General features: G+C 48.0%; 1 protein-coding gene across 41 annotated transcripts in view; it reads left to right on the plus strand.

Moving 5' to 3' along the window:
• Positions 1-6,039: 6,039 nt before the first annotated feature.
• Positions 6,040-26,653, plus strand: part of LOC144723312 (uncharacterized) — an 82,753-nt gene continuing 62,139 nt past the window's right edge. For 40 of the 41 annotated variants that reach the window (XM_078601986.1, XM_078601989.1, XM_078601988.1 and 37 more), the window contains exons 1-4: positions 6,040-6,619; positions 14,821-14,996; positions 23,589-23,883; positions 26,474-26,653. In XM_078601986.1, the coding sequence (XP_078458112.1) occupies positions 14,838-14,996; positions 23,589-23,883; positions 26,474-26,653 (634 nt within the window). In that variant the 5' untranslated portion in view covers positions 6,040-6,619; positions 14,821-14,837. Of the gene's footprint in view, positions 6,664-14,820; positions 14,997-23,588; positions 23,884-26,473 lie in introns of all 41 variants that reach the window. The other variant, XM_078601953.1, reaches the window with a different exon arrangement.

A 26,653-nucleotide genomic window follows, 5' to 3' on the forward strand; every position in this document is an offset into this window, starting at 1 on the left:
TAAAAATAAAATAAAAATCACGACGTTTCGGAGGCAACACAAGCTTCCATCTTCAGGTGTGAGAGCCTCTCACTTGATACAGCTATCGTGCTGTGACGGTTCCACCTGAAGACGGAAGCTTGTGTTGCCTCCGAAACGTCGTAATTTTTATTTTATTTTACTTTTATTAATACAATTTTTTTTACCTACGTGACTTTACCGAAAAACCTAAGAATACAACGCAGGTGGCCAGGTTTATAGTGCAGCATACATTCCCTTGCTCCACCACTGCAGTCAAACTCCGTTTACAGTGGTTCCCAGTCCATTACTTGATGGAGGTCAAAGCAGTTTAAGTAAAACGTCGTCGTACGTTGGTGTTAATTTCGTGTAAAGTCTTCAGCCAATCACGAGAAGGAGCTTTATTGTTCAGAATTTGCCACGTGCAGATATATTTCTGTAAATGAGACAATATTGCTGAGTGGTGAAGGGTTAATGAGAAGAATATTGGCAAAAAACCACTATTACGTAGCCCAACCAAAAAATTAAGACGGATCATTGCATTGACTATTGAAACATACGTTTTAAGTGAACTATGTATAGTTTCTAATATAAGTGTATACACACGTACTAACGGAACACCCTTATCACCCGTGTAAGCTGGGCTCAGATTCGTGGTCTTGACACTTTATGTGGCACCTTGTTAACAGTTAAAGTGGCACATTTCTCATGTCAGGGACCAGTCTAAAACATTAACCGCTCTGGTGAACAGTCCATTAGGGCACAGGAAGTAAGGCGATATTCTTAATTAGCTTCCTGCCTTTCACGATGGACTTTCTGTGCGTTAAGAGGATGCTCACAGAGGCTTATAATTGCACGAGTCCAATAAAGGTGTCACTTGTTATTCATCTCCGCTGCAGGTTTGAGAACGGAGCCGGCTTTGCTCTATTCTGAGATCCGTTTCTCATTAGAAATCTGTGCAGCACCGGGTCAAATGTCCAGAGCGCCTCAACTAATTACCGAGCCACCTCAACCGCTCTTTTTTATATAATCATCATGATTATTTCGATTTAAAGCTTTCGTGACTGCAGGGATTCATCTTCTTGGTTCTTTCGGTAAAGTCACGTAGAAGGGAAATAATAAAATATTTAAAATAAAACATTATTTTCTATGTTTTATTTTTATCATTTTATTATTTCAGTATGTTTTATTTTTATTATTTTATTATTTCCCTTCTACGTGACTTTACCGAAAGAACCAAGAAGATCATGATTATTGCTACTACTGCTGCTCTGCTGGATGAAGGTGTCCCCAAGACGCGGCCATTTCTCACCCAGCACGTGGTATACACGAGCTGACGTCATCCCCTCCATCTCCCCCGGTGGGTGTCTTCTCAAGATGCGTTCCATTCCTCGACTGCCACTCGGTAATTATTCTTGACCCTCGGTCATCATCCCTTCTGGCGGTGACGTATTCTGCCCAAGGCATTTTGTTTGTTATGTTTTAGAGATTGCAATTAACATGCGGTATGTTCTCTAATCCAACGTGCTCCTGCAAACGTCCATCCCTCCATGCTTCTTTGGACATTTTTTAAAATAAATGTTTGTTCTGTATTGAAAAAAATTAATTTCGTTGATTTAACCATTATTTACAATCATTTTTCAATCCATTGATGGGTGAAGATCTCCCCGGGAACATGTCGGGCACGGGGGCTGTTTGCAGGTTGGGTGGTGGTGGAGGCGCGCCCAGGACCGTTTCGGATATCACTCGCCACCCTTGTTCGCTGGCACCGGGAATCGAAGACAAATTGCCGGATTCGTAGCATTGTGCAAAGAACCACTGAACCACCGCTCACTGTATTTAATTCAACCAAGTTTAAAATTCCCACGGGATATAAATATATAGAACATCCCGTCTGAAATAGCGTTAGCTCAATGTGATAATGAACACATCCTGTTTTCGTGTTTTAAATGAGTGTATCGTCTTACTGTGCTGAGAGTAATTGTTTTGTAAAATCCAGTAATACCATTCCAAAATGTGTATGTAAGGTGTAAGTGCCTGGCTATAGAGTGACTTATACTAATAGGGGTTTTCCCCTTTTTTCTGGCAACAAAACTGACACCTTTTGCAAGGAATCATGCTTACATTAACCACAATACTTGCAGTGTGGACCAATCAGTTTCAAAGACAATGCATAAATTATCAGAGTATTGTTTTTTGTTTGCATTTGACTGCAAGTATTGTGGTTAATGTAAGCATGATTCCTTGCAAAAGGTGTCCGTTTTGTTGCCAGAAAAAAGGGAAAAACCCTATTAGTATATTTTGGTACTGGCAAAGGAGGTCCCATGATATAGAGTGACTTGTTACAGAATTTCAGTGGCCGGGGAACGAACGTGCGTTCACATTAAAAATTAAGATATGAGCCCTTTCGAAAACAGTGCCGCTTGGAATATTTGACTTTACCCTTAAAATATTTTTGGACGTTCGATCAAATATTCCCTAATTCTATTCCAACCGTGCTATCACGAGACCAATCGATTGCATTGCCATTCATAACTCTGCAGCTAGCAGTGCATCACCCTGTGTTGTAGAAAACTGCCCTGGAAGATGACATCAAATCACTTTTTTTTCGCTTTAATTTAATCTCTTCATTCACACTCGGGACACACCTTCGACAATGCACTGCTAAGAGTTGGTCATACGTCAATTAAACTTAAAATATTCTCTTAAGAGCTGGGGGGGTGGGGGGGGGGGAAATAATTTATGCAATGTGCTATGTGCATCGGTGACCAGGCGAACGCCAAATAAAGCCGTGACACACTTTTCTTAAGTCGTGTCGGATTATCCCAGTAGCAAAAGTAGCTACATATGATGTAGTAGCTATGTATGATGTAGTAGCTACATATGATGTAGTAGCTATATATGATGTAGTAGCTACGTATGATGTAGTAGCTAAATATGATGTAGTAGCTACATATGATGTAGTAGCTACGTATGATGTAGTAGCTAAATATGATGTAGTAGCTACATATGATGTAGTAGCTACGTATGATGTAGTAGCTAAATATGATGTAGTAGCTACATATGATGTAGTAGCTACGTATGATGTAGTAGCTACATATGATGTAGTAGCTACGTATGATGTAGTAGCTACATATGATGTAGTAGCTACGTATGATGTAGTAGCTACATATGATGTAGTAGCTACGTATGATGTAGTAGCTAAATATGATGTAGTAGCTACATATGATGTAGTAGCTACGTATGATGTAGTAGCTAAATATGATGTAGTAGCTACATATGATGTAGTAGCTACGTATGATGTAGTAGCTACATATGATGTAGTAGCTACGTATGATGTAGTAGCTACATATGATGTAGTAGCTACGTATGATGTAGTAGCTACATATGATGTAGTAGCTACGTATGATGTAGTAGCTATATATGATGTAGTAGCTATATATGATGTAGTAGCTACATATGATGTAGTAGCTACGTATGATGTAGTAGCTACATATGATGTAGTAGCTATATATGATGTAGTAGCTACATATGATGTAGTAGCTACGTATGATGTAGTAGCTACGTATGATGTAGTAGCTATGTATGATGTAGTAGCTACGTATGATGTAGTAGCTACGTATGATGTAGTAGCTACATATGATGTAGTAGCTACATATGATGTAGTAGCTACATATGATGTAGTAGCTACGTATGATGTAGTAGCTATATATGATGTAGTAGCTATGTATGATGTAGTAGCTACATATGATGTAGTAGCTATATATGATGTAGTAGCTACGTATGATGTAGTAGCTACATATGATGTAGTAGCTATGTATGATGTAGTAGCTATATATGATGTAGTAGCTACGTATGATGTAGTAGCTACATATGTAGTAGCTACGGGCCCCGCACTTTCAAGGGCCCCGCGATCAATGATTTCAAGCTATCAATGCCGGTTCAGTGATTCTGCACTTGCTCTATTACTATAGGACTATAATTAAATTGACTTTTTAATAAATGTTTTCTCCTACAACATCAGAGTACAGCGCCACAGCTTTGTGACGTCATATTTGAGGGGGGGTCTGACTTTTTGTGACGCCGTGTGACGAGGGGGGGGGGTCAAAAATCGTCCAAAATCGCGTGACGTCATTTATGGACGGCCCCATACTTTACCACGTTGGTGAGCGTGGGAGCATATAAGTACAATGAAACAATTCATTTCCATGTAGCTCCAGAGCCTATAAACAATCTGTTGGTCGACTATCCAAGCACTTACCAGGCCCAGTCGTACTTAGTTTCCGAGATCTGACAGGTTCGGACACATTCCAGGTGATCTGATCATTGGCCGCACCCATCCTGAATTTAATTAAAATACATCCGTTCTTTTGTAACTCTGCATACAAATATAAATTCACATTTGTTCATCTATCGGCCAACTGGCCTCCTGGAATGATGTTAATCAGCAGTCAGGCTTGCTGAATAAAACATATCCTGCTGGTTTGCCAGATGTTTCGATTTAAAGCTTTCGTGACTGCAGGGATTCATCTTCTTGGTTCTTTCGGTAAAGTCACGTAGAATTGAAATAATAAAATAATAAAAATAAAACATAATAAAATAATTCTCAGGTCGCTTCTGAAAGAACATAATTCTCACGACGTTTCGGCCACAACGCAAGCAGCCGTCCTCAGGTGAAGAACAGGTCTGTCGGAAAGACAGCGTCTGAATGGGCACCATTTCCGACATACCTGTTCTTCACCTGAGGACGGCTACTTGCGTTGTGGCCGAAACGTCGTGAGAATTATTTTATTATGTTTTATTTTTTCTATTTTATTATTTAAATTCTACGTGACTTTACCGAAAGAACCAAGAAGATTGCCAAATGTTATTGGCAAGAGCGCTCTTTCAAATCGATGGGGCCTGGTGTGATGTGTGATGCCCTCGCCATCGCTCGGGGAGACGAAGGCAGCTTACGCCACCTCGTGTGGCGTGCAGGCCTTAATAGGTGCTCGCTAACAGCAGCACTTACCGCCACAATGTGTGTGTGCGTAGGGTTAGATTGAGTGTCATAGTTTTTTTGGCATTGATTGCTTCCCCTTTAATCTTTCACCGCCACCCATGCTGGGTGGCAAGCGCCTTATATTTATTTTTTCACAATCTCAGTTCTGCTTAAAACAAAACAATATGTGATACAGTACACGGAATGTCGATCTCAGTCAAGAGGAACGCAACTATTTTGATTTTGGCGGACAACTGGTTAACAAATAGCGCGCACAGAGCGATGCAGTGAATTTCGTGACCAAATGACCAGGCGATGCGAATTCTTTGATGATATTTTTCCTGGCAGTGATGGGCAAGCACACGTGACCACAACAACAACAAAGCTCTACGCATTCGTAACTCAGAATCTGCATTTGTCCTGGAGAAATCCGATGAGCGGTGAAGCTCTTTTTCACGGATGGCCTTTAAATGGGAACGTAGAAAATTGGTGACATTTCGGGCATTGGCCCGCGATGTTAACTCCCTCGCCTGGTATGCAGGAGGTCATGGGTTCGATTCTGAGTCTGACGCCTGTATATCTGGAGTTGGCATGTTCTTCTCGTGGTCGCATGGATTTTCTCCGGGTTCTCCGGTTTTTCTCTTCACGTTGAGAATCCACGTGCTTTTAGACTATTTGGCTGATATAAATTCCCTCATGTTAAGTAACTTCGTTGAGCTAGAATTTGTGATGGTCAGGTCGCTTCTGAAAGAACAGCTTTATAGCTCAGTGTGGGCCCGACATGGCAAAATATTTAATCTATATAATCTATATGTAGTTTCATTGGATGACTTCTTAGGAACATCAATGCGTTGAGGAATGACGCATTGCCCGAGCCTGGATGACGATGAGTCGTTAGGTGTCGCTGTGGTGAGAGTTGTCAATTTCGGCTGAGCAAAAAGGGAAGAAAAAAAGAGACAACCCAGCCAAGGGACACTCGTGTCAGCTGGGCGGGTTACTCGGTGACAGAAGAGGTGTGGTGGTGGTGGTGGGGTTATTGAGACTCCCATTGGCGTCACGCCGCGCGTGCCAAGAATGTACACAGCACAGAGGCAGCAGCCACGCGCTCGCACATAGACTCGCTCGCAGACTCGCACACGCAGTCGTAGAACTCAACTCACTCAACTCACTCAACAGACGCATAGAAGGCACAGAACGCGTCGACTTGTCCACAGTCGAGTAGGGCATACTCGCCCACTCGTAGACTCGCTCACAAACATACACGCAAACTACACACAGCACACCCACTCACTCAAACTACACACTGGCACGCACACACAACGCACACTTACCGATTCACTTCTAAACTCGGGTACATTACATACACACAAAGCGAACACACAGACTCACTTCCAAACCACACGCACACACACTCCACAGACACACCGATTACACAACAACCATTGACACACACACATACACACAGATTGCACAGACTCACTGACTCACAACATCACCCTGATTCACCGACAAACACAGCGAGCGCGCGGCCGAGTGGACACGCAACTTGAACGCGAAAAACAGCAGCAGCAGCAGCGACCTGTGATCGACCATCCCTGGGACATCTTGCGAGTGTGACAGCGACACAGCAGAGCCGTGACGGTACGAGTCGGTCCCTCGCGGTCGCAATCGCCGAGACTAAAAGAGTAAGGTTCTAATCCGGTGACGGGCGAAGTGGGGGGGGGGGGGGTAGAAAATGTGTGTCCGTTCGGTTCTTAAGCAGCAGCAGCAGCAACTTCTTGACGCGTTAATACGGTATCGATTGGTTCATGAGCTCGAGTTAAATGGCAGGGTTCCTGAAACTCAGAACTCTCACCTGCGGAACTTTAAATCACACCCAGCCAGGAGTAGCACTTGTCGTAAACAACTTGCGCGTGTGGGCCAGTGTGTGTGTGTGTGAGCTGGCTGGGTCATGTAGCCCGCATGCCCAGCCACCGCATGCCTAAACAGCTTTTGTTCGGCCGGATCGAGGGGGCTAAACGGGCGCGGCACGGGCTAAAGAAGAGATGGAGTGATGTGGTACAGGAGGATGTGAAGCTGAGTGGACTTGCCCATGACTGGTACCAGCGGTGTCAAGATCGGCCTCTGTGGAGGAGGCTCGTTAAGGACGCTACTGGGCAGTTTGAGGCAGTTGCCCTCCAATAACAACGGAGGGCGGAGGAGCGACGCTCACAACAACGAGCGGAGCGCCGGGTGGCTAAAGCACAGCAAGTTGGCACAGTAGGGGGCATAGGTGGTGCATCAGCCAGTCATCTCGGTCATCTCAGTCAGTCGACCTGTGGCACCTGGGTCTGCCCCGTGACCTCCTGCCGGCGGGCGTTCGACACTTCACGTGGCCTCAACGTGCACCTAGCCTGGCACAAGCGTCGTGGTGACGTCACCGATACTTAGTGGCGAATGGCGGTGATTGTGTGTTAGTGTGTGCTAGTGTGTGTGCGTGTGTGCGTGGGGAGCGGTGGTGCAGCGGTTAGCGTGCTGCGCTACGAACCCGGCAAACCGAGTTCAATTCCCCCTCACGGTCAACATCAGTGACGATTATTTGAACCAGTTCTGGGCCTCCCCTAGGTCGATTCAGCCTCAAATGAGTACCTGTTGCGGTGCGTAAAAACATCGCCACTAGGAAGACAAAGGCGGCCGTTCTGGCCTTCATAGGTGTCCCCTAACAGCACTTTCCTCAACAGTCTGTTAAGGCTATAGGGGGATCTTTGTCTTTTTGCCAGTGCGTGTGTGTCCCTGTGGTTAACGCGGAGCGGTGGCGCAGTGGTGAGCGCGCTGCGCCACAGACCCGACAGTGACGATTATCTGAGCCGGTCCTGGACCTCCCCTAGGTCGACTCAGCCTCAAATGAGTTCACTGATGCGGTGCGTATTCGACGTCAGCACTGGGGAGACAAAGGCGGCTGAGCGTTTTGTTGGCCTCGTGTGCCGTGCCGGCCTTCTTCGTAAGTGCTCGCTAACAACACTTGACCCAACAGTCTGCTGAGTCTATATGGGGGGATCTTTGTCTTTGTGTGTCTACATGGGTCTCTTAAGTGTTTATAAAACCCCAGTTAACATGCAATGAACGTTGTTCTAACATCAACCAACGTTGGCCTCTTTGCTATTGCGACACTGCGTATAAGCCACCGTTGTGGTGAACTGCACAGTGCTGCCGTTGTGCGAGTGGTGACTGGTCGCTATTAAACCCAGCGGACCTGAGTTTGATTCCCGCACCACGGCTAACATCAGTGGCGAGTGGCGTCTGAATCGACCACGCTACGTCTGTGGCTGTCACAACACCCTTCCACCCATCGCCAAACCCGCACTGCCCAGCTTGGTGAAGTATGGTCAAAACAACCCCATGACCCCCCCCCCCCCCAACGCACGGCTTGGGGAGCCAGTCATCCAGTAATGGGTTGACAAAAGTGCTGCAAATGCCACACAGTAGCATCGTGCCGGATTAAGATAGTGCGTGGTCTGTAGCATATGTTATAAATGGGCCCTAAATAAAAAAAACACGTTTAAATATTAAAACACAAATGTTTAACTTGCATAGTAAAGTAATTGTGTGATTTAATTTGCTATACAGCCAGATAATACAGATCGCTAACCTTAAACACCCAGTCGTTCGTAAAAGTTGAAGGCGGTGCAGAATCACTGAACCGGAATTGATGGCTTGAAAGCATTTAGCGCGTGGCCCTTGAAAGTGCGGGCCCCGTAGCATGTGTAGCTACTTTTGCTTCTAGGATAATCCGGCACTGAGTATACGCAACCGGGCAGCAATTAATTAACAAAGTTGTTTTAAATCAAACCGTATACGCATCTATGATAATACGCATTCCCTCCCCCCACTCTCGTATCTTAAACTAAAAGTTCCGGTGGGTCTGTCTGTGTGTGTGCGTGACCGGGTTGCGGGATGCGTCTTACTTTCCAGGGTGTCTCATAATTCTGGGAATTACGGTGACCCGATAATATAATTACGATGGCACGGCACTCATAAGCCGACTACACAGGTTAGTCCACGTTATAGGCGTAGCTGAGTCACCTGTGGAGCATGCGTCTGTGCTGCGTGTCTGTGGTGATTTAAACTTTCCACTTTTCTGCGTAGAATGTTCCTGAATAGTTTCGCAAGGTAATACATACATTCCAGCAGAGTGGGCGGGGGGAAGGTCATCTAAATATGAAAGGGCACGCTGCCTTACGTGTGTGTGTACAGATATGTAAAGCCAAGTCACCGATGAGACATGTAAGACCTCCCGTCTCTCTCGAGATCTCACCTGGCTCAACAGAATTTGCGGCGCTCTGTCTGAGAGCCCTTGGGAGTCTCAAAAAGCTTCGCAGGAGCATCCTGCGTCGGGGATGTTTGGCCAAATTCTCATCCGTGTACAAGTGCAGCCACGTTGTCGATCTGCTGCCTAAATGGGGGTCTCCACATTTCACGTGGGCCTTGGTGGAGGGGGCCGTTTGACCATAATACCCCTCGATGGTCAGTGCGGGGTTGTGAAGGCACAGAGCGTAGGGGCCGTCCATAAATGACGTCACGCACCTAGGGGGGGGGGGGTCAGACATTTGTGACGAGGGGGGGGGGGGTTTGAGAAATGTGACGTTACATCAAAATGCGCAACTTTACATAAAAATAGACAACAGGTTCTACTTAATTAAATATACTTTTTAATTAATGTTTTCTCCTACAACTTCAGAGTGCAGCGCCACATTGAATACGCACTACCAATGACAATAGTTTAAAGCGATTTGAAGCATGTTTTATTTTGGCGGGGGGGGGCAGAGCTTTGTGACGTCATATTTGAGGGGGGGGGGGTCCTGACTTTTTGTGACGCCGTGTGACGAGGGGGGGGGGGGTAAAAAAATCGTCCAAAATCGCGTGACGTCATTTATGGACGGCCCCGTAGATGTGGGCGCATAGAAGTACTGTACAGCTCCCAGTCCTCCACATTACTTTCCCTTACCCCGAAGCTGAGAACAACTGCCAAGCGTAGTTATTTACTCAATGGGAGTGATATCCACGCTGTCTATTGTTTAATAAAATATATTCGAGCTCCCTTCGCGCACACACACACACGTCCGATTAGCACGGTTGGCTACGTACGATGCGAAGCAAGTTCACCCACCATATATACTGTACATGCCGATGTCACCATATACACTGGGTTGCTGGGGGAAATGTTATTTGCCAGCTCCTATTAAGGTCACAACACAGAGCAGGTTATGGGACGAATACTCATGCTGATCAAATCACCACACCGAGCATTCATTAGAGTCGACCTGAGCAAGGCCCAGCCCAGATTCAGACGATATTTGTCACTGATGTTAACTCCAAGGTAGAAATCGAATTCAGGTGACTGGGTTCGAAGTGCGGTGCGATACGCTACCGCTTCCCCACACTATGCACATACGCAGCCACCCACGCTGGTGGATACATTTTAAACAATGAGACAATGTTTGAATTCGCCATCGCTCACACATTTATTATGTCTCCACAGCGTAATCGCCCCACCACGTTGGTGTGATCATTCACGGAAACATCATATAGTTCGAAAAATAGTTTTGTGCGTTAATGCATTACAGGAGCGTGCCTATAAACAACGGGGCTGTTGCATACATCCCCGGAAATCGAGGTGGCCATGTGGCTCAGAGGGCCCATGAGTCCATGAGCTGAGATCAGATATTGCACTTGTCGCTGCCATCGGAGGTGGCAACCACTTTAGCGCAGAGGTCGCAAACGGGTTTTGATTCCTTACCCGTACCAGGCCGCACCAGGGTCGCAAATGGGTACCCGTACCCGGGCCGGGTACGGGTACCCGTTCCCTACCCGTACCCTACCCGAAATGAGTGACAAACGGTTACTCACCAGTGACTCACGGCCTACCCGTACCCGTACCGGCCGCACCAGGGTCGCAAACGGCTACCCGTACCCGTACCCGGCTGGGTACGGGTAGCCGGGTATCGGGTAGGGTACGGGTATCGGGTACCCGGTTGCGACCTCTGGTTTAGCGGTTACAATTTCTTGATGTGGCCCAATCACAGTGCATTGCGTGATAGCCATTTGAAATGATCGGGCTATCAAATAATTCAACTCTCTATCAGCCACGTAAACATATCGGTGCTATTGAAGTTACGATCTCTTAGGCGGTACCACTTTCTGCTCTGGGCCATGGACTGTACTGTATCAGAATGTTGAGATACTGGGTTGGAATCCAGGTTTCAGCCACCTGTGATTAAACCGAGTTCTCAAGTTGATAGTCTCATCTAAGCGTTATGAAGTGTTTGGTTTGACTCACAGATCACAGATGATGTCTTTAGTAAGGGCGTCTGTATGAGGTGTGGCTAAGAGGGTATTGAAAGGACCTCAGAAGTAGTTCAATGATGTCACCTTCCACGGGCCATTTTATTAACATGGGGTGATGGTACACCACTTTCCGTGAGAGTTCCAAATGGTAATGTCATAATCTTGTTACAATACTGCAGCAATGTCACAATTGCAAGATAATTTGGGGATCAATGGTAAAACATGATGAGGACTCTCCTACACCCTCCTACACCTTCTCCGGTCGTATGGGTTATTTGACCGTACATGACCATGCTGGCATGCTGGTCAATTCTGGTTGGTTGGCTGTGAGCAGGGACATGGGAGCATATAAGTGTAGTACAACAATGTTTTCTACGCTGACCTCTGCTGTTCACCAAGTAGTCGCAGACCGCCTATAACAGCTCTTATGCATGGTGATCACCCATCCCACCACAACTCAAACTCAACGCTGCTTGGCTTCCGAGATCTAACGAAACGAGCCACATTCCTGGTGATTTAATTATCAGCAAATACCGGGATGTAAACACTCTTAACGTCTTACCCCGGGTCTCCCTTGCAGAGACGCGTTTAACTGGTCTATCAGCGGGGGTTAATTACTTTTTGGGAAACATTGTATCGTGGGGTACTGCAAATTGACGGCACGGAGATGTACAATTCCGTAGTGATGTGGCGTAGCGATTCGTTTTTCGCCTCCAGTTATTCATTTACACTGCTCTTGATACTCTCGCCGTTTATATAGAAATCGAGTGTGTATTTCAAGTGTTTTAAATGAGTGTTGTGTGCACGGATGAGTGCGACTGTGACAGCCACCTGCGTGGCCATGTAAAGTCAATGCGCTTGCCGATGTGTGTCACAGGGTGTTGGGGGGAGCGGTGCTGTAGCGGTTAGCGCGCCGCGCTATGAACCTGGCGACCCGGGTTCGATTCCCGCTCACGGCTAACACCAGTGACGATTATTTGAACCGGTCCTGGGCCTCCCCTAGGTTGACTCAGCCTTAAACGAGTACCTGGTGCGGTGTGTAAACATCGCCACTGGGGAGACAAAGGCGGTCGGGCGTGGTGCCAGGCCACCCACCCCCCCTCGTGTACCGTTCCGGCCTTCATAGGTGCTCGCTAACAGCACTTGCCCCTACAGTCTGTTAAGGCTATACGGGGGATCTTTGTCACAGGGTGTGGAGCTGTGGTGCAGCGGTTAGCGCGCCACGCTCCGAACCCGGCGGGTCCCAATACCAGTGACGATTATCTGAACCTGTCCTGGGCGTCCCCTAGGTCGACTCAGTCTCCACTGAGTGCCTGGCGCGGTGTGTAAACATCGCCACTGGGGAGACGGGCTGAGTGTTGACCACCCCTCGTGTGCCGTGTAGGCCTCCATAGGTGATCATTAACTGCACTTGCCTTAACAGTCTGCTGCAGGTTATACGGGGCATCTTTGTCTTTGGAGCGATGGTGCAGTGGTTAGCACCCTGCTCTATGAACCCGGTGAACCGAATTCGATTATCGCTCACGGGCAACACCGGTGACGATTATCTGAACCAGTTCTGTGGCTCCCCTAGATCGAGTCAGCCTCAAATGCACATATCGTCACTGGGGAGACAAAGGCGGCCGGATGTGGTGTTGCCCCCCCACCCCACGAAGATCTTTGTCTTTGGTTCCTCGGTAGCATCGTGTGTGTCACTGGGTAGCATCGTGGTCACAGTGTGTGGATCGCCTGGTAGGGGAGCGGTGGTGCAATGGTTAGCGCTAAGAACCCGGCGACTCGAGTTCAATTCCTGCTCACAGCCAAAATCAGTGCCGAATATCTGAACTGGTCAGGGGCCCTTCACGAGGTAGACCTGATGCAGTATGTGGACATCAGCACTGGGAAGACAAAGAGAGCCAGGCAGGGTGCTGTGTTGGCCTTCATAGGCGCTTGCTCGCAGCACTTGTCTTCTGTGTGGAATAAAGCCACGCTGGCAGGTGCGAATTCTCACTGAGCCCTGAACAACAGCAATCATTATGAGGACTCCGTCAGCGAATGCACGCGGATGATTAAAAAAAATGGCTCGGGGTGTTGTTCACTTCACAGCGCCAGGCCCATTGTACGTCTGCCACGAGGGACGAAATTAGACAATTACCCACAATTACGGCAATTAGCAGACGGCGAAGGCTTTTTTGAGAATCTGCAATTCACGCTGGGTGGCACGCTTTTGGCAAACTATCCCGCTGATGTCTATTTATTTTTTACAATATATTTCAGCGCATTCATATTTATCTAGCACATCCCTCACAGTTGTTACATTTGTAAACAATATTTGTAAAACAGATGTTTCAAATTAGTCTTGTAAATTGATTTTTTTGCCTGTATTTTACTGTACAATATTCTGCTGTGTGGTTCATGTGTGTGACTCGTAATCACAAGGTCGTCTCAATCCATTCTTCGGGTCGATTAAATAAAGTGCCACTTTTGCCGGAAGTTAATAGCTGCTGCACTGCGAGTTGAATCACCCTGTCATAAGAATGTGGAATATCCAGCGCTGGCTCAGGGTTGTGCATAGGAGACAAATACCGCAGCGCACACTGATTGGAGCGATAACATACTTTGACTTTTAATTTGACCCCAAGTCTTCCTTTTGCAAAAATGTAAACCGTTAAAAACTCACACATGCATCATTAACGCTGCCTCCTTATGAAAGAAAGGCGTGTAATTGGATGACCCATTAACCAGTGGCCATTCTTCATAGTTTTTATCTGAAGAATGAACAATGACATTTTTAAATTCAATTCACTGCTGGGTGAAGTCCTCTCCATTCTGTGTTGGTCACAGGGGTTGTTTGACCATCACGCTGGTCACTTCACACTGGTGTCAGCCGTGGCTGAGCTTCAAACGAATGTCACCAGGTTCAGAGCGTGGCACGCTGTGCCGCCTGTCATTTTTGCGTAACCACGTTGCTTTATTGGTGAATATGCCGCGTTTTTATTTATTTATCATCCGATGAGTTCACATGTTCTACCGCGTGTCGTTCAGGATCTTGTCCGACGTTCCGCTCGACGCGCCGAGAGCTTCTTCAGGAACTGAATTCACTTGTGTATCCGTGACCCATCGGAGAGCGATAGAGCACAACCACAAAACCTATGCAGTCGTGTTGGGACTGTGTCTATGCACCATTATTCACTATTCTGGGACTCTGTGACTTCTTGTGCTTTCATATTCTTGGTTCTTTCGGTAAAGTCACGTAGAAGGGAAATAATAAAATAATAAAAATAAAACATAATAAAATAATTCTCACGACGTTTCGGCCACAACGCAAGCAGCCGTCCTCAGGTGAAAAACAGGTCTGTCGGGAAGACAGACCTGTCGGGAAGACAGACCTGTTCCCTTCTACGTGACTTTACCGAAAGAACCAAGAAGATGAATCCCTGCAGTCACGAAAGCTATAAATCGAAATTCTTGTGCTTTGGTCAACTCTCTACCCTCACCGTACCCAATTATCAATGCCCCCCAACCTGCATTGAATGCAGTCGGGACAAGAGGAGCGATGGGAAACACGGAGTCTGCGGCAGAGGATATGGTGTTCGAGGGACCGGGAGCCCCGGATAAAGACCTGGACGGAACGATCAAGCTCAAGTCGTATGTGCAGCGCTCCAGCCTCACTGACTCGGAGCTGCCGCCCTTGAACGGCACCCACGACGCCCAGGTGAGGGCCGCAACCGATCCGGGCAGAGAGTTTGTTGAGGCAGTACTTGAGAGCGCCGTTTCTGGCACTGAGTCGAGTTGTAGTTGTTGTTGTTCACATGCATCTGAAATGTATTCTAATTGAACTAAAATATTCAAGTAAACGATGTTTCACAATAGAGGTTTTTGGGTTAGATCGCGTAAATATGAATGTGTCGGTAAACCCGCCACCACTCGACACAGCCAATTAGCAAGGTTTGTCACGTAAACAACAGTAAAAATTGTGGGTTTACTCTCCAACACACCGGTGTGCTGTACTAGTAATGAATTGGCATGTTTTGTTTACCTGACAAACCTTACTAATTGGCTGTGTCGGGTGGTGGCGGGTTTAATGACACGTTTATATTCACACGATATAACCAAAAAAATTATATTCTGGAAAATATTGGTCGTGAATGCCTACGGGTTAAACTGAACTCTTATTTATTTTAGCAGGTAAGGCCCACTGACCTATCGAGCTCTTTTTCAGAAGCGACCATGCCACAAATGATAGCTCAACGAAGTGGCTTACCACGTGGAAATTCTATAGCAGCCAAATACTCTCAAAAACCGGAGAACCCGGAGAAAAATCCACATGACCACGTGGAGAAAGACATGCAAACTCCAAATATACAGGCGTCAGGGTCGGGATCGAACCCATGACTGCCTGTATACCAGGCGAGCAAGTTGACATCTCGCCACCGTGGCGCCCGCCAAAATAGTGTCGAATGTTCATCCAGGAAAGCCTCACCGAGTGAATGAGTCTCAAAGCTCAGTTCCTTTATCAGGGTCCTGCGATGGGATGTTTGGCTGATTGCCTCTGAGAGGCAAGCCCATGCGCAAGAGGGAATAACAAACAATCACAGGTCCACACAGATGGGTTCTTGAACCCAGTTTGCGGATTTGCCATCTCCAAGTGACCTCGCAGCCCAGCAGCACATGCCTAAAACAGAAGTTCAAACAACCAAAACCAGCGTCTATGATCTACTATGACACATGGATCAGAAACATAGACATTGACAAAGAATGTGAAACAAAAGCTGGAAAGTCCATAAAGAAGCATGGGGAGGGGCATGCTTGGAAAATAACACCGAGAGACGGGAAGAGGAACACATAGATTAGAGAACGAGCAAGTTATAGATACCATGTGGGCTGTTCATGAAGGTGAATGGGCTTGGGGGGGAGGGGGGGGGGGACGTCACGAGAAGGGATGATAGACCAGCGGCCGAGATTAACGATGGAATAACAGCCAATGGAGGGAATGCAACTGAGAGGACGTCCACCGTGGTTAATGAAGCTACGAAATAGGCTCGTGTAAACGAGCAAGATGTATCGTTGAATCGCAGGACCTTGATAGATGATGGCTTGTGAGGAGGCCTTCATCGAGCAGTGGATAGATCATGGCTGATGGTGATGATGACACTGGCATCTCTTACGAGTCCACGCAGTCGCCTGGGTGAATTGTGTTTCCATTTTTTTCGAGTGCCTGTAGCGAGCATTGGAAACTGTGATAGAGAAGGTGAGTGTGTGGGAGGGAATTTGAGTTGTTTTAGCTGAGGACCATCTGAGCGAATGAAAAGTTTAAAAAGTAAAAACCTACACACAGCTTGCGGAAAGTACTTGGGAATTTTGTTTGGGCAAAAAGTCCGACTGGGTTTTCAAACTATTGCTTTCAAACGATAATGGCGCCCATGCAGAAGAGTTTCTGGCGAGCGAGCCTGCACCGTTTGAACCGTTCTTTCTGTGTGGTCAGAAAAAAAAAACTCTGCAGAAAAAAATCGTTCCCAAACCTCCAACTCTAACGCAATCCTCGGCAACTAAAAATACATTTCTCTGAAGAAAAAAAATCAATCAATCTCTATATCTAGAGATTGAACTTCTAAACTGGAAAAAAACCCCGGTGATGTGGACGCGGTGAAGTGGGTGTTTGGGGGGAGGTGGTTTTGGGTGACACTGTGGGTGGGTGTTGAGTCCAGGGAGTTTGGGGTTTGAAGGAGGTTGCGGACATTTTTTTTCACTTATCAGCATTCGCCAAAACGTTCTGAGGTCACTTGACTCATTCCATTCAATCGCCAAGTGGAAATTCGCATTTTTCGCTGCCGTGAACTGGACATGCCCTCTTACGCAGACTTCACAGTTATCTGAGCTCCATACATTGGACGTAACACAAACAAGCAGCAGAAGTAGCTTTTTGCAATGATACATTTGGTCACAGCGGCAAGTAAAAATAAGACTTTGCAGTTGTTCTGTAAAGTTATAGTAATCCATCTTCTTGGTTCTTTCGGTAAAGTCACGTAGAAGGGAAGTAATAAAATAATAAAAATAAAACATAATAAAACAATTCTCACGACGTTTCGGCCACAACGCAAGCAGCCGTCCTCAGGCGAAGAATGAGAACGGCTGCTTGCGTTGTGGCCGAAACGTCGTGAGAATTGTTTTATTATGTTTTATTTTTATTATTTTATTACTTCCCTTCTACGTGACTTTACCGAAAGAACCAAGAAGATGAATCCCTGCAGTCACGAAAGCTTTAAGTCGAAATTATAGTAATCCATTCTGAGAGTGCGAGGCTATTACAAAGGGGCTATGCTTCGCAGACACTGTCGGCAGTATTTTTTTGCAGTGGACGGATATTCGGAAGTCCAATTGAGTAATTCGCAGGCAATTTTTCGAATGTGGTCATTTTGGACCGTGACGCTGCCACACAATGCCCTAATTGTTTCATATGACGTCAGGGGATCTGCAGCGTCCACTGTGAAGCAAAGGGTGCGTATTCGTATGGCTAATACACCCGCAGTGTTAACCAGGGTGGCCTGACATGTTCGAACCGCAAACCCCTGCAAAAGAGTGGCGATCTCGCTACCACTGGGCTATGTGCAACTCTCACCCGACGTGTGGTTGGGTTGTACCTCCAATTAGCCAACCGTGTGGTGCGAAAGATGTTCAACATACATACCTACCGTGTGTTGTCCTGCTCAATGTCCGACGTTTTGCTCCACGTGCTATTGGTGCTTTTGGAACTGAATTATTCTTCAAGCACTTGAAGTCAGTTGACAAAACGACTTCACCACCAGTAGTGCCATCGACGACTGCTTGCTGGCTTACAAAGCCCAGCTTGCATCTTCTGCACGGCTGCCAAAGCCCATGCCTGCGGTTTTATTTATAAACTCCGAGCTGATGCGAGGGTTGCAGCTGAGGTTGCCACCTCTGAGATAAAACAAAAACCTGGACGTATCATGGGAAGAAAATTAATCTCACATTTTTCCAGCGGAGGGGGAGAACAGCGTGAAAATGCATTGCCTTGTGTGGCTGTATTAGTGCGCAAAGGACTTAATGTACCAGGAACACTCATATATTTCCAAGAACAGCCACCTCAACAAGTGGGACGATCCAGGGAAATCCAGGATGGGTGGCAACCCTAGGCTGTCAATGGTGGCAGCAGCAGCAGCAATGCCAGGGCGAGTGGGGGTGGGAGGCGGGGATGTAAGAAGCACCGCATCCCTGAGTAACACTGCCTCATCCTCAACTATGCGCCTCTCCTCGTAAATAAGAGCGCCCCCCCCTCCCCCGGGCTAGGAACCTCGCTGACTTATCATGCAAAGCAAAGTCGTGGACGAATAAATAAAAGACTGAACCCACATGCGACCGAGAGGGCACTGGACAGGCCCAAATACACGGTGCGCTATAAATACAATTTTGTAAAAAAAATAATGTTTCAACATGTTATTCAATAACACCGTGGCCTTAAAGAGGCAACGTTTCGGGTCACTGGCCTTTCTCCGTAGCACATACAAAAGTAGCGAGAGAGATCACTCCGTGTCTGCTCCATGTGCGAAGAAAAACATAGCCATTGGCCAAAATGTAACCTATTCTATTTCTTTCCTTTATAGGCCACGGTGTTATTGACGAATGTGTTTTGAGGTTTTTTTTTTATTAAATCAATTGTGGTTGCGGACCACTGCGAACGCAAGCAGCAGCAGAACCAGAAATAATAATGTTGTTAAATTGCGATTTTAATGTCCTCGGGGTATTTTTTGGGTGCTGCAGCTTTTTTCGTATTGGGTTATTAGTGATTTAAGTCGTTGTGCTGGGTGCGGCATGGGAACCATACCAGAATGGTTGATATTAATCATCGTCATCAGACCTGTTTGTGTCAATATGAAAGCGACATTGCCACGAGTTGCGTCACCTCGTTGAACCTGGGCTAAACCACAACGCGTGGAGGGAACATTTTATCATTCTTTTTTTTAATTAATGTTTTCACTTCCGTACCAGCACACACGAACCAAGCACACATACACTACGATATTTCCCTACGTAAAAGACGATGTTAATAAGGACAGTGGGGTATTAATTAAATGACGTATAGAGAAAATAACTATGCCCAACAGGATCTGATTCCCCCCTGATTGTTGAGTTGGTTTGACCCACTGCTAGTTTTGATGGGCGGGTGAGTCGTCGAGAAGTTTCGTTTGGGCAGTGATTGACTGTGTGCGTGGCTGTGTTCACGTGTGTGTGTGGTTGTGTGTTCACATGTGTGTATGGGTGTGTTTTTACTTGTGTATGGCTGTTTGTGTGCTTGAGTTCACGTGTGTGTGTGTGGTTGTGTGTTCACATGTGTGTATGGGTGTGTGGTTGTGTGTTCACATGTGTGTATGGGTGTGTGGTTGTGTTTTTACTTGTATATGGGTGTGTGTGCGCTTGAGTTCAAGTGTGTGTGGTTGTGTGTTCACATGTGTGTATGGGTGTGTGGTTGTGTGTTCACATGTGTGTATGGGTGTGTGGTTGTGTGTTCACATGTGTGTATGGGTGTGTGGTTGTGTGTTCACATGTGTGTATGGGTGTGTGGTTGTGTTTTTACTTGTGTATGGGTGTGTGCTTCAGTTCACTCGATTGTGTGTTCACGTGTGCGCGCGCTTGTATTTTCACTTCCGTGTATGGGTGTGTTCTTGAGTTCGTGTGCGTTGCAGTGAACTCATGTGTGCGTGCACTTTTGTGGTCATATACGTGTGTGTGCATGGGGAGCGGTGGCGCAGCGGTTAACGCACTGCGCTCAGAAGAGGGCCACCCAAGTTTGACTCCCGTTCACGGGCAACACCAGTGACGATTATTTGAACCCGTCACGGGGCCTGATGAATAACCTGGTCCAGTGTGCAGTAAACGTCGTCACTGGGGAGACAAAGGCGGCCGGGCGTGGTGCTGGCTACCCACCCCCGCATGTGCCATGCCAGCCTTCTTAGGTGTTCGCTCACAGCACTGGCTCCAACAGTCTGTTAAGGCTATGTGAGGGATCTCTGTGTGCATGGTTGTGCGTGTGTGGGTGTATATATCTGTGTGTGTGTGCGGTGTGTTGGTTTGTGTATCGGTTTTAATGTTTTCCTCCAAAATGTATTGAGAAATATCACCACTCCCCCGGTAACTTCCGTGTTCTATTTCCCCACAACTCCTCGCCTGCCTGCCGTGTGAGATCACAACGCAGTCAACGTGGGACGTTGGGCTATTAACGCTGGCCCAGCATTGCATGTTGACTTGGTATGCAACGTGTGTGAGAGAGATCGCATTCAACTCGCCGAGCTAAGCAACCGCGACACTTGACTGACGGCAACACGGGCGCAGGTCAAGAGAGACCCGTCGTGGTCCCAAACAAACCAGATCACATCTCAGAATTCTCTCATCGCCCACGCACTCCTGCATGTGTGTGTGTGTGTGGCAATGCACGTGGGTATGTGTGTGGGGAGCGGTACTGTGGCGGTTTAGCACGCCGTGCTTCAAAAATCCGGGCGACCCGAACTCGATTCCCGCTCGTGGCCAACACCGGCGACGATTATCAGAACCGGTCCTGGGCCTCCCTTAGGTCGACCCAGCCTCAAATGGGTACATGGTGCGTTGTGTAAACATCGCCACGAGGGACACAAAGGCGGCCGTGTGTAGTGCTGGCCACCCACCCCCTCGTGTACCGTGCCGGCCTTCACAGGTGTTCGCTACCATCACTTGCCCCAACAGTCTAAAAATGGAGCCCCCTTTAGCAATTTCGCCCCCTCTGTGTAGCCCAGCCCCTAGACCTTGGGCCAAAGTTATGTTGGCCCAAGGTGGGCCTCTGATCCATGGGGCCAGAGGGGGCCCTGGCCCTGCAGTGCCGTTGCTGCGTGTGTGCTCTCGTCACCGATGGCGCAGCGCATGCAACCCAGAACCCCTGGCTGACAGCCACTTCGACTTCACTCGCCAGTAATCGTCTTGGGCATAGAGAAAGCTCGAGACGGAACATCATTATCATCCATAATCTATGTCCAGCGTTGCTGCTTAATGAGGACAAAGTGTCTCGGACGCGAGCGGCGATTGGCGAGGTTCTCGAGGCGTTTTGGGTTCAGAGCGGCTGCTGCTGTTGCCGTCGCTTCGTCGCGACCGATCGTCTCCTTCCCAACTTCATGACCGGCGGTGATCAGAGGCAAAAAACAAGCACAGCCTCGCGCCCTCGGCTTCGGCCGAACGATGGGCGCGTAAATATTTAAAGGGCCAACTCTCAGCGGCTTAAATCACAATCACTGCTCCATCGCAGTGCAAGTGTAGCCAGTGGTGCAATGACCTGACCCCTAAAGTGAACATCTTACTTTCTCTGCATGGCCAAGGACACAGATTCCAACCCAACTTGCTCAACCAAAACACATTTTATCCCACTGGACTTTGCTCCTCGCTTGTACACAGCAAGCGCTCTTTGTACATGTAGATACATGGTTGTCCTTGTAGAGAGATTATAGATAGATTGGAGATAGAATGTTGGGCAAGTGCCGTTTGCAAGCACCTATTCAGACCGGAATTGCGTATGAGTGAGTGGTGTAACCGGTGCCACACCTTTGTCTTCCCAGCGCTGACGTTAACATGCCTAACTGGGTGCTTATTTAAGGCTGAGTCGACCTAGGCCAGGCCCAGAAGAGTTTCTGAAACCACTTGCCACTTAAGTTAGCTGTGCCCCGGAATGAACCTCAGGGCGCTAAGTTAACAGCGCAGTCCATAAAACACAGCGCCACCCCTCCCTCCAACAACAACAGCCCACCTAAGTGGCGATAACATCACCTGAGCTCCCGTGTGAAACTTGGTGTGTTTTCAGGCCATCTGGAGTACCGAGTGCTCGCTGGCTTGTGGGTGGAAACCAAAGAAAATCCATGCATCACAGGGCAAATCTAGGCGATAAGGGTGAACCGAGATGACCGGCAAATGCACCGCCTGTACTCCCCACTGTGCCAACTTGCTGTATCTATCTTAGCCAGTTGATGCGCCACTCGTTATTGAGCACTTTGCTTTTCCATGCTTCATTGCTGCAGGAGGGCGGCTGCCATCCAGCTGCCCAGTAGCATCCTTCATGAGCCTCCACCACAGAGGCCGATCTTCACATAACTGTTGCAGACAAGTCCATTCATCTTCCAAATCAGCCCATCTCTTCTCTAGCACGTGTCACAGCTGTTTAGCCCCCTCTATCCACTCAGACGCAAACTGCTTGGGCATGCAGGCTACATGACTCAGTCAATGGAACCGGAGGGGCCCACTGATGGGACTATGTACACACCTTTCATGGGTTTGTGAATTCATCATAAAATCCAGCCTGGTTAATTCCAGGATGGATCGTTGGCAAGCCGGCCTGAAAGTTGCAAGCCGGTGCAGATGTTCCTGTAAAGGGGATGCAGAGTTTGCAAGCATATAGAATAAAATGTGTAACTGTGGCGGATAAAACATAGCGCTTTGTGTGGAGCGACAAGGTCAGGCAGCTTCCACATGGCGTTACGCAGCCGATGAAACGATAACGCCACTCGACTGGTTCAGAGTGAGATGCTACCAAGCTGAAGACGGGCATGGGCACTCTCCGAAGACAAAGACACGTAAGCGCACGTGCAAACTACCTCCCCATTAGCTGTTGTAGACTGTCAGCATAAGCGCTACTGAGTTTGCAAGACCTTTGCCTGCATGTGCCTGGACACCAGAGAACTCCCACGCATACAGAATAACTCCCATTCCACAGTCGTGTCACGGCCGTCTGTGCTGTCATCTCTCAAAGTCCAGGTTCAAGACCTTCCTTTGGCTATGACTGTCTTTTTTTTTTTATAAAAAAAAGTATTATGCGATATATACAATACAGTTTATACATTTTTTAAATAATACGCAACTTATAACCGTTCATCAATCTACTGATCAGATGAAGGCGTTCCCACGCTGTTGTTTGACCATACTTCACCACGCTTGGTCATTGTGGGTCGGTGAAGTGGGGGGAGCTTGCGGAGGTGTAGGGGGGGGGGGGGGCAGAAGGGCCCAGGACCAGTTGAGATATCACTCGCCACCGATGTTGTTAGCCGTGCTAACCATGGCTGAGAATCGAACTCGGGTCATCAGGGTCTGTAAGCGCGGTGCGTTCACCACTCGCGCTGCTCACGGCTTACACGATCGCAAGACGACCGAGATACTCACGTCTCGGCACACGCGTCGCGGGCGTAGCGGCCGACTTTTGTTCGATCGTCGAATCGCTCCGCCGTGAGACGCTTGTGCCACCTCCGCTCCGTCCCGCCTTGTGCGTACGCGCGGCGAGCAGGTGGGATCCGGCAGCGGCGGCGATGGCGGTGGCGGCGGAGCGAAGAAAGGAAAGGTCCTCTCGGACGATGACAACGGCAGCGTGTTCGTCGACCCCTCCAGCGAGGAAGGCAAGAAGCTGCTGCACCGCACGCAGGCGCTCGCCGCGCAGGTGCTGGATGACGGTTCCGGGAAGGAGGGGGGCAAGCTGCCGGGGTCAGAGCCCGGGGTCGCCGAGGGTCAGCCTGCCGGAACAACTGGCAAGGGCACGGCGACGCGCAAGCCGCCCCTGCGACTCTTCTCCAGGGATGCGCCTGGTGAGCGGAGGGGCGGAGGAGAGATGCTTTCAGTTGATTATCTGTGCAGTTGCGTTTATTCGCGTTTTGCCTCGTAACCCGCGTCGCCCGTCGGCAAAGAGACTGTTGGTCTGGATAGGTTCTTCCCTGGTTGAACGTGAAGGTTCTGCCTGCGTGTGTGTGAGATCGCCAACGATCAGCTGCTAACACTTGCAGCTTTGCTTTGTCAACGTTCACCGGAGAAGATTAACTTTCCCACTGTGTGTAATAGGGATTTAGGATTTGAGATCGGAATTTGTTAATTCTGAAAAAAAATATCAGTTTGTATTAACTTACGCGTGGACATATTCATTTGATCAATCCACTGCTGGGTCAGGGTTTGTCCATGATCGGCGCCGAGTTGGAGAAGATGTGCAAGCATAGAATTAGAGTACAACGTCGGATTTTTGCCGCACTGCCCTGCAGCCTATAACACCTGTTATAACACACTGCCCTGCAATGCCAAACTTCTAAACCAATTGCAATACTTCGCCATCTCACTTCAAACCTTGAATAACGATCCGTTAAAACAGCTCGCTAATAATCGTCGCAAAAGGAGTTTGAGCATTTGTGTAAGCTCAACTCTCCCATTCTCAAACGAACTCGCTTTGACAGTGATGGAAATTTCATATCCTTATGACAGGGGCTTGTCTCTGTAAAGGGCAGCACTGAAGTAAATAACAAACGCACAATCACAGCCCTCTTTCAATCCACTGCTGGATGACGACCTCTGCACGCTGTGTCAGTGTTCAACGATTCTTGACCGCGCTCGTCAGTGTGGCTTGCTGAACAAGAGCTTGATAGCTCATCGGATTTCTCCAGGATAAATAAAGATTCTGATTCAGATTCCAGAGGTGTGGACTCGAGTCATGTGACTTGGACTCGAGTCAGACTCGAGTCATGAATTTGATGACTTGTGACTCGACTTGGACTTGCATAACAATGACTTTGTCCCACCTATGAGATGTGGACTCGAGTCATGTGACTTAGACTCGAGTCATGAATTTGATGACTTGCGACTCGACTTGGACTTGCATAACAATGACTTTGTCCCACCTCTGTCAGATTCATCACGGATGTTAGCCACGGTAGGGAATGAATCTCGGGCTGCCGAATTCACAGCGCAGTGTGCAAACCGCTGTGCCACCGCTCCCCTCTTAAACAATTGTTTAACCATGAATGCTAAACCCCAACCTTTAACCCTTGATCCCAAAATCCTAAAACTTCAACCTGAATGCCTTCATCCTTAAACCCTAATCCTTAAAGACCATAAAATGCACTTATTTTTCTAATCTTGAATTATAAACATTGCTCATTTCAAAGGAATTTAGGAATTTAAATGAAAATAATTTGGTATTTCGATTATCATATTTAATTCCCTATAATTTGTTTTGTGACTATAGTAATAGTGTCATTTAATTACAACCAGCTGAGAGGCCACTAATTATGATGACCCCCCCCCCCCCCACCTTGCCCCAGAGACCCGATAATCGTCACGATCCCCTGGCGAATCAACTCAACATTCGATAGTTCTTTCCCCCCCCGTCTCATCCGTAGCATTCCCGTTCGCATGCTCAATGCTCATTTTCCCCCCCATCACGTTTGTACAAGTTTTGTTCGCCGAAAATGTGACATTAGCGTCTAATTTGCATCGGTTGAAAGCAACCCGATTCTGGCGCAACGTGAATAGGTTGCATCGTCATCCATCGTGAGCGAGAGAATCGATTCGAACTGTTGCATCAATGCGTCGTCACGCGCGTGCCCCCCCTCCCCCCCCCATGTCCCTTCGGCAAGGCAGAGCAGCCAGAGAGCGAACGTCTAAACGTCAAGGTGCAGCCCCCGCAATTGCTCGCTCACACCACCGTGGGCAGCAGGGCCTCTATAATTGTTAGAGGGCAACCCCTTGAGATTCCGCACTAAGAGGATATTTGGGCTTACTCTTCCATCATTGGCCGGACATCTTCGAAGAGGTGGGCGACCCACACTTTGAATCCATTGTGCGAGACCTGCCGGTCGACGTACCCATTTATACTGCTCGCTGGGCAGAAGTGCGGGGTGGGGGGGCGGGGATTAATTAACTTGCCCCATTGTTTCAACTGTACATGTGTATGCTGAACTTATTTAGCACCGTACATAGCCAAACGTGCCAATTGGAGATGGACAGCAAACTGAACGCAAAAACGCAGTTCTAAAGAAATTAATTTAGATTTCAAAGTGCATAGTTCCAGTGGCTGCCTAATATCAGAAGGAAGAGCATTCCAGACGGCCGCAGAAGCGCATCTGACAGCGCGGATGCAGTGACCGTCTTTGTTCGGATGGTTAGCCAAAAGCTGCTGCTGCGAGGATGACCGGCGTTATGACTGGCACACCGCGAGATCGAATCGAACGTGCGGACCTCTAGATAACCAAGATAATCGAGTCCAGCGTGAAAACCATTCTAACCATTTGTCGGGCCAGCGTCCCGACAACAAGCGGTTCGAGTGGCGAGCAATGTGCCTGAAGCGCAGAGTTCCCACAGCGTTGGCCGCCCGGGCGTGTGAATTCCCTTTCGGTGTGCGGTGTCGCCTTGTAGGGGTCGCGGGCCCCGAGTCTCCGTGCGGCGTCGACAAGGCGGACGGCGCTGCGCCCGTCCCCGCCGAGCGCTCCCCTCCTCTCTTCAAGCGGCTGTTCTCCCGCGACGCCCCCGAGCGTGACGACAACACCTTCAAGAACAGGCCCTCCGAGTCGTACGACCTCGAGTCCGTCGAAGAAG

Source organism: Lampetra planeri, chromosome 17, assembly GCF_965212315.1.
Source record: "Lampetra planeri chromosome 17, kcLamPlan1.2.h2, whole genome shotgun sequence".
In the NCBI taxonomy this organism is placed as follows: Eukaryota; Metazoa; Chordata; class Hyperoartia; order Petromyzontiformes; family Petromyzontidae; genus Lampetra; species Lampetra planeri.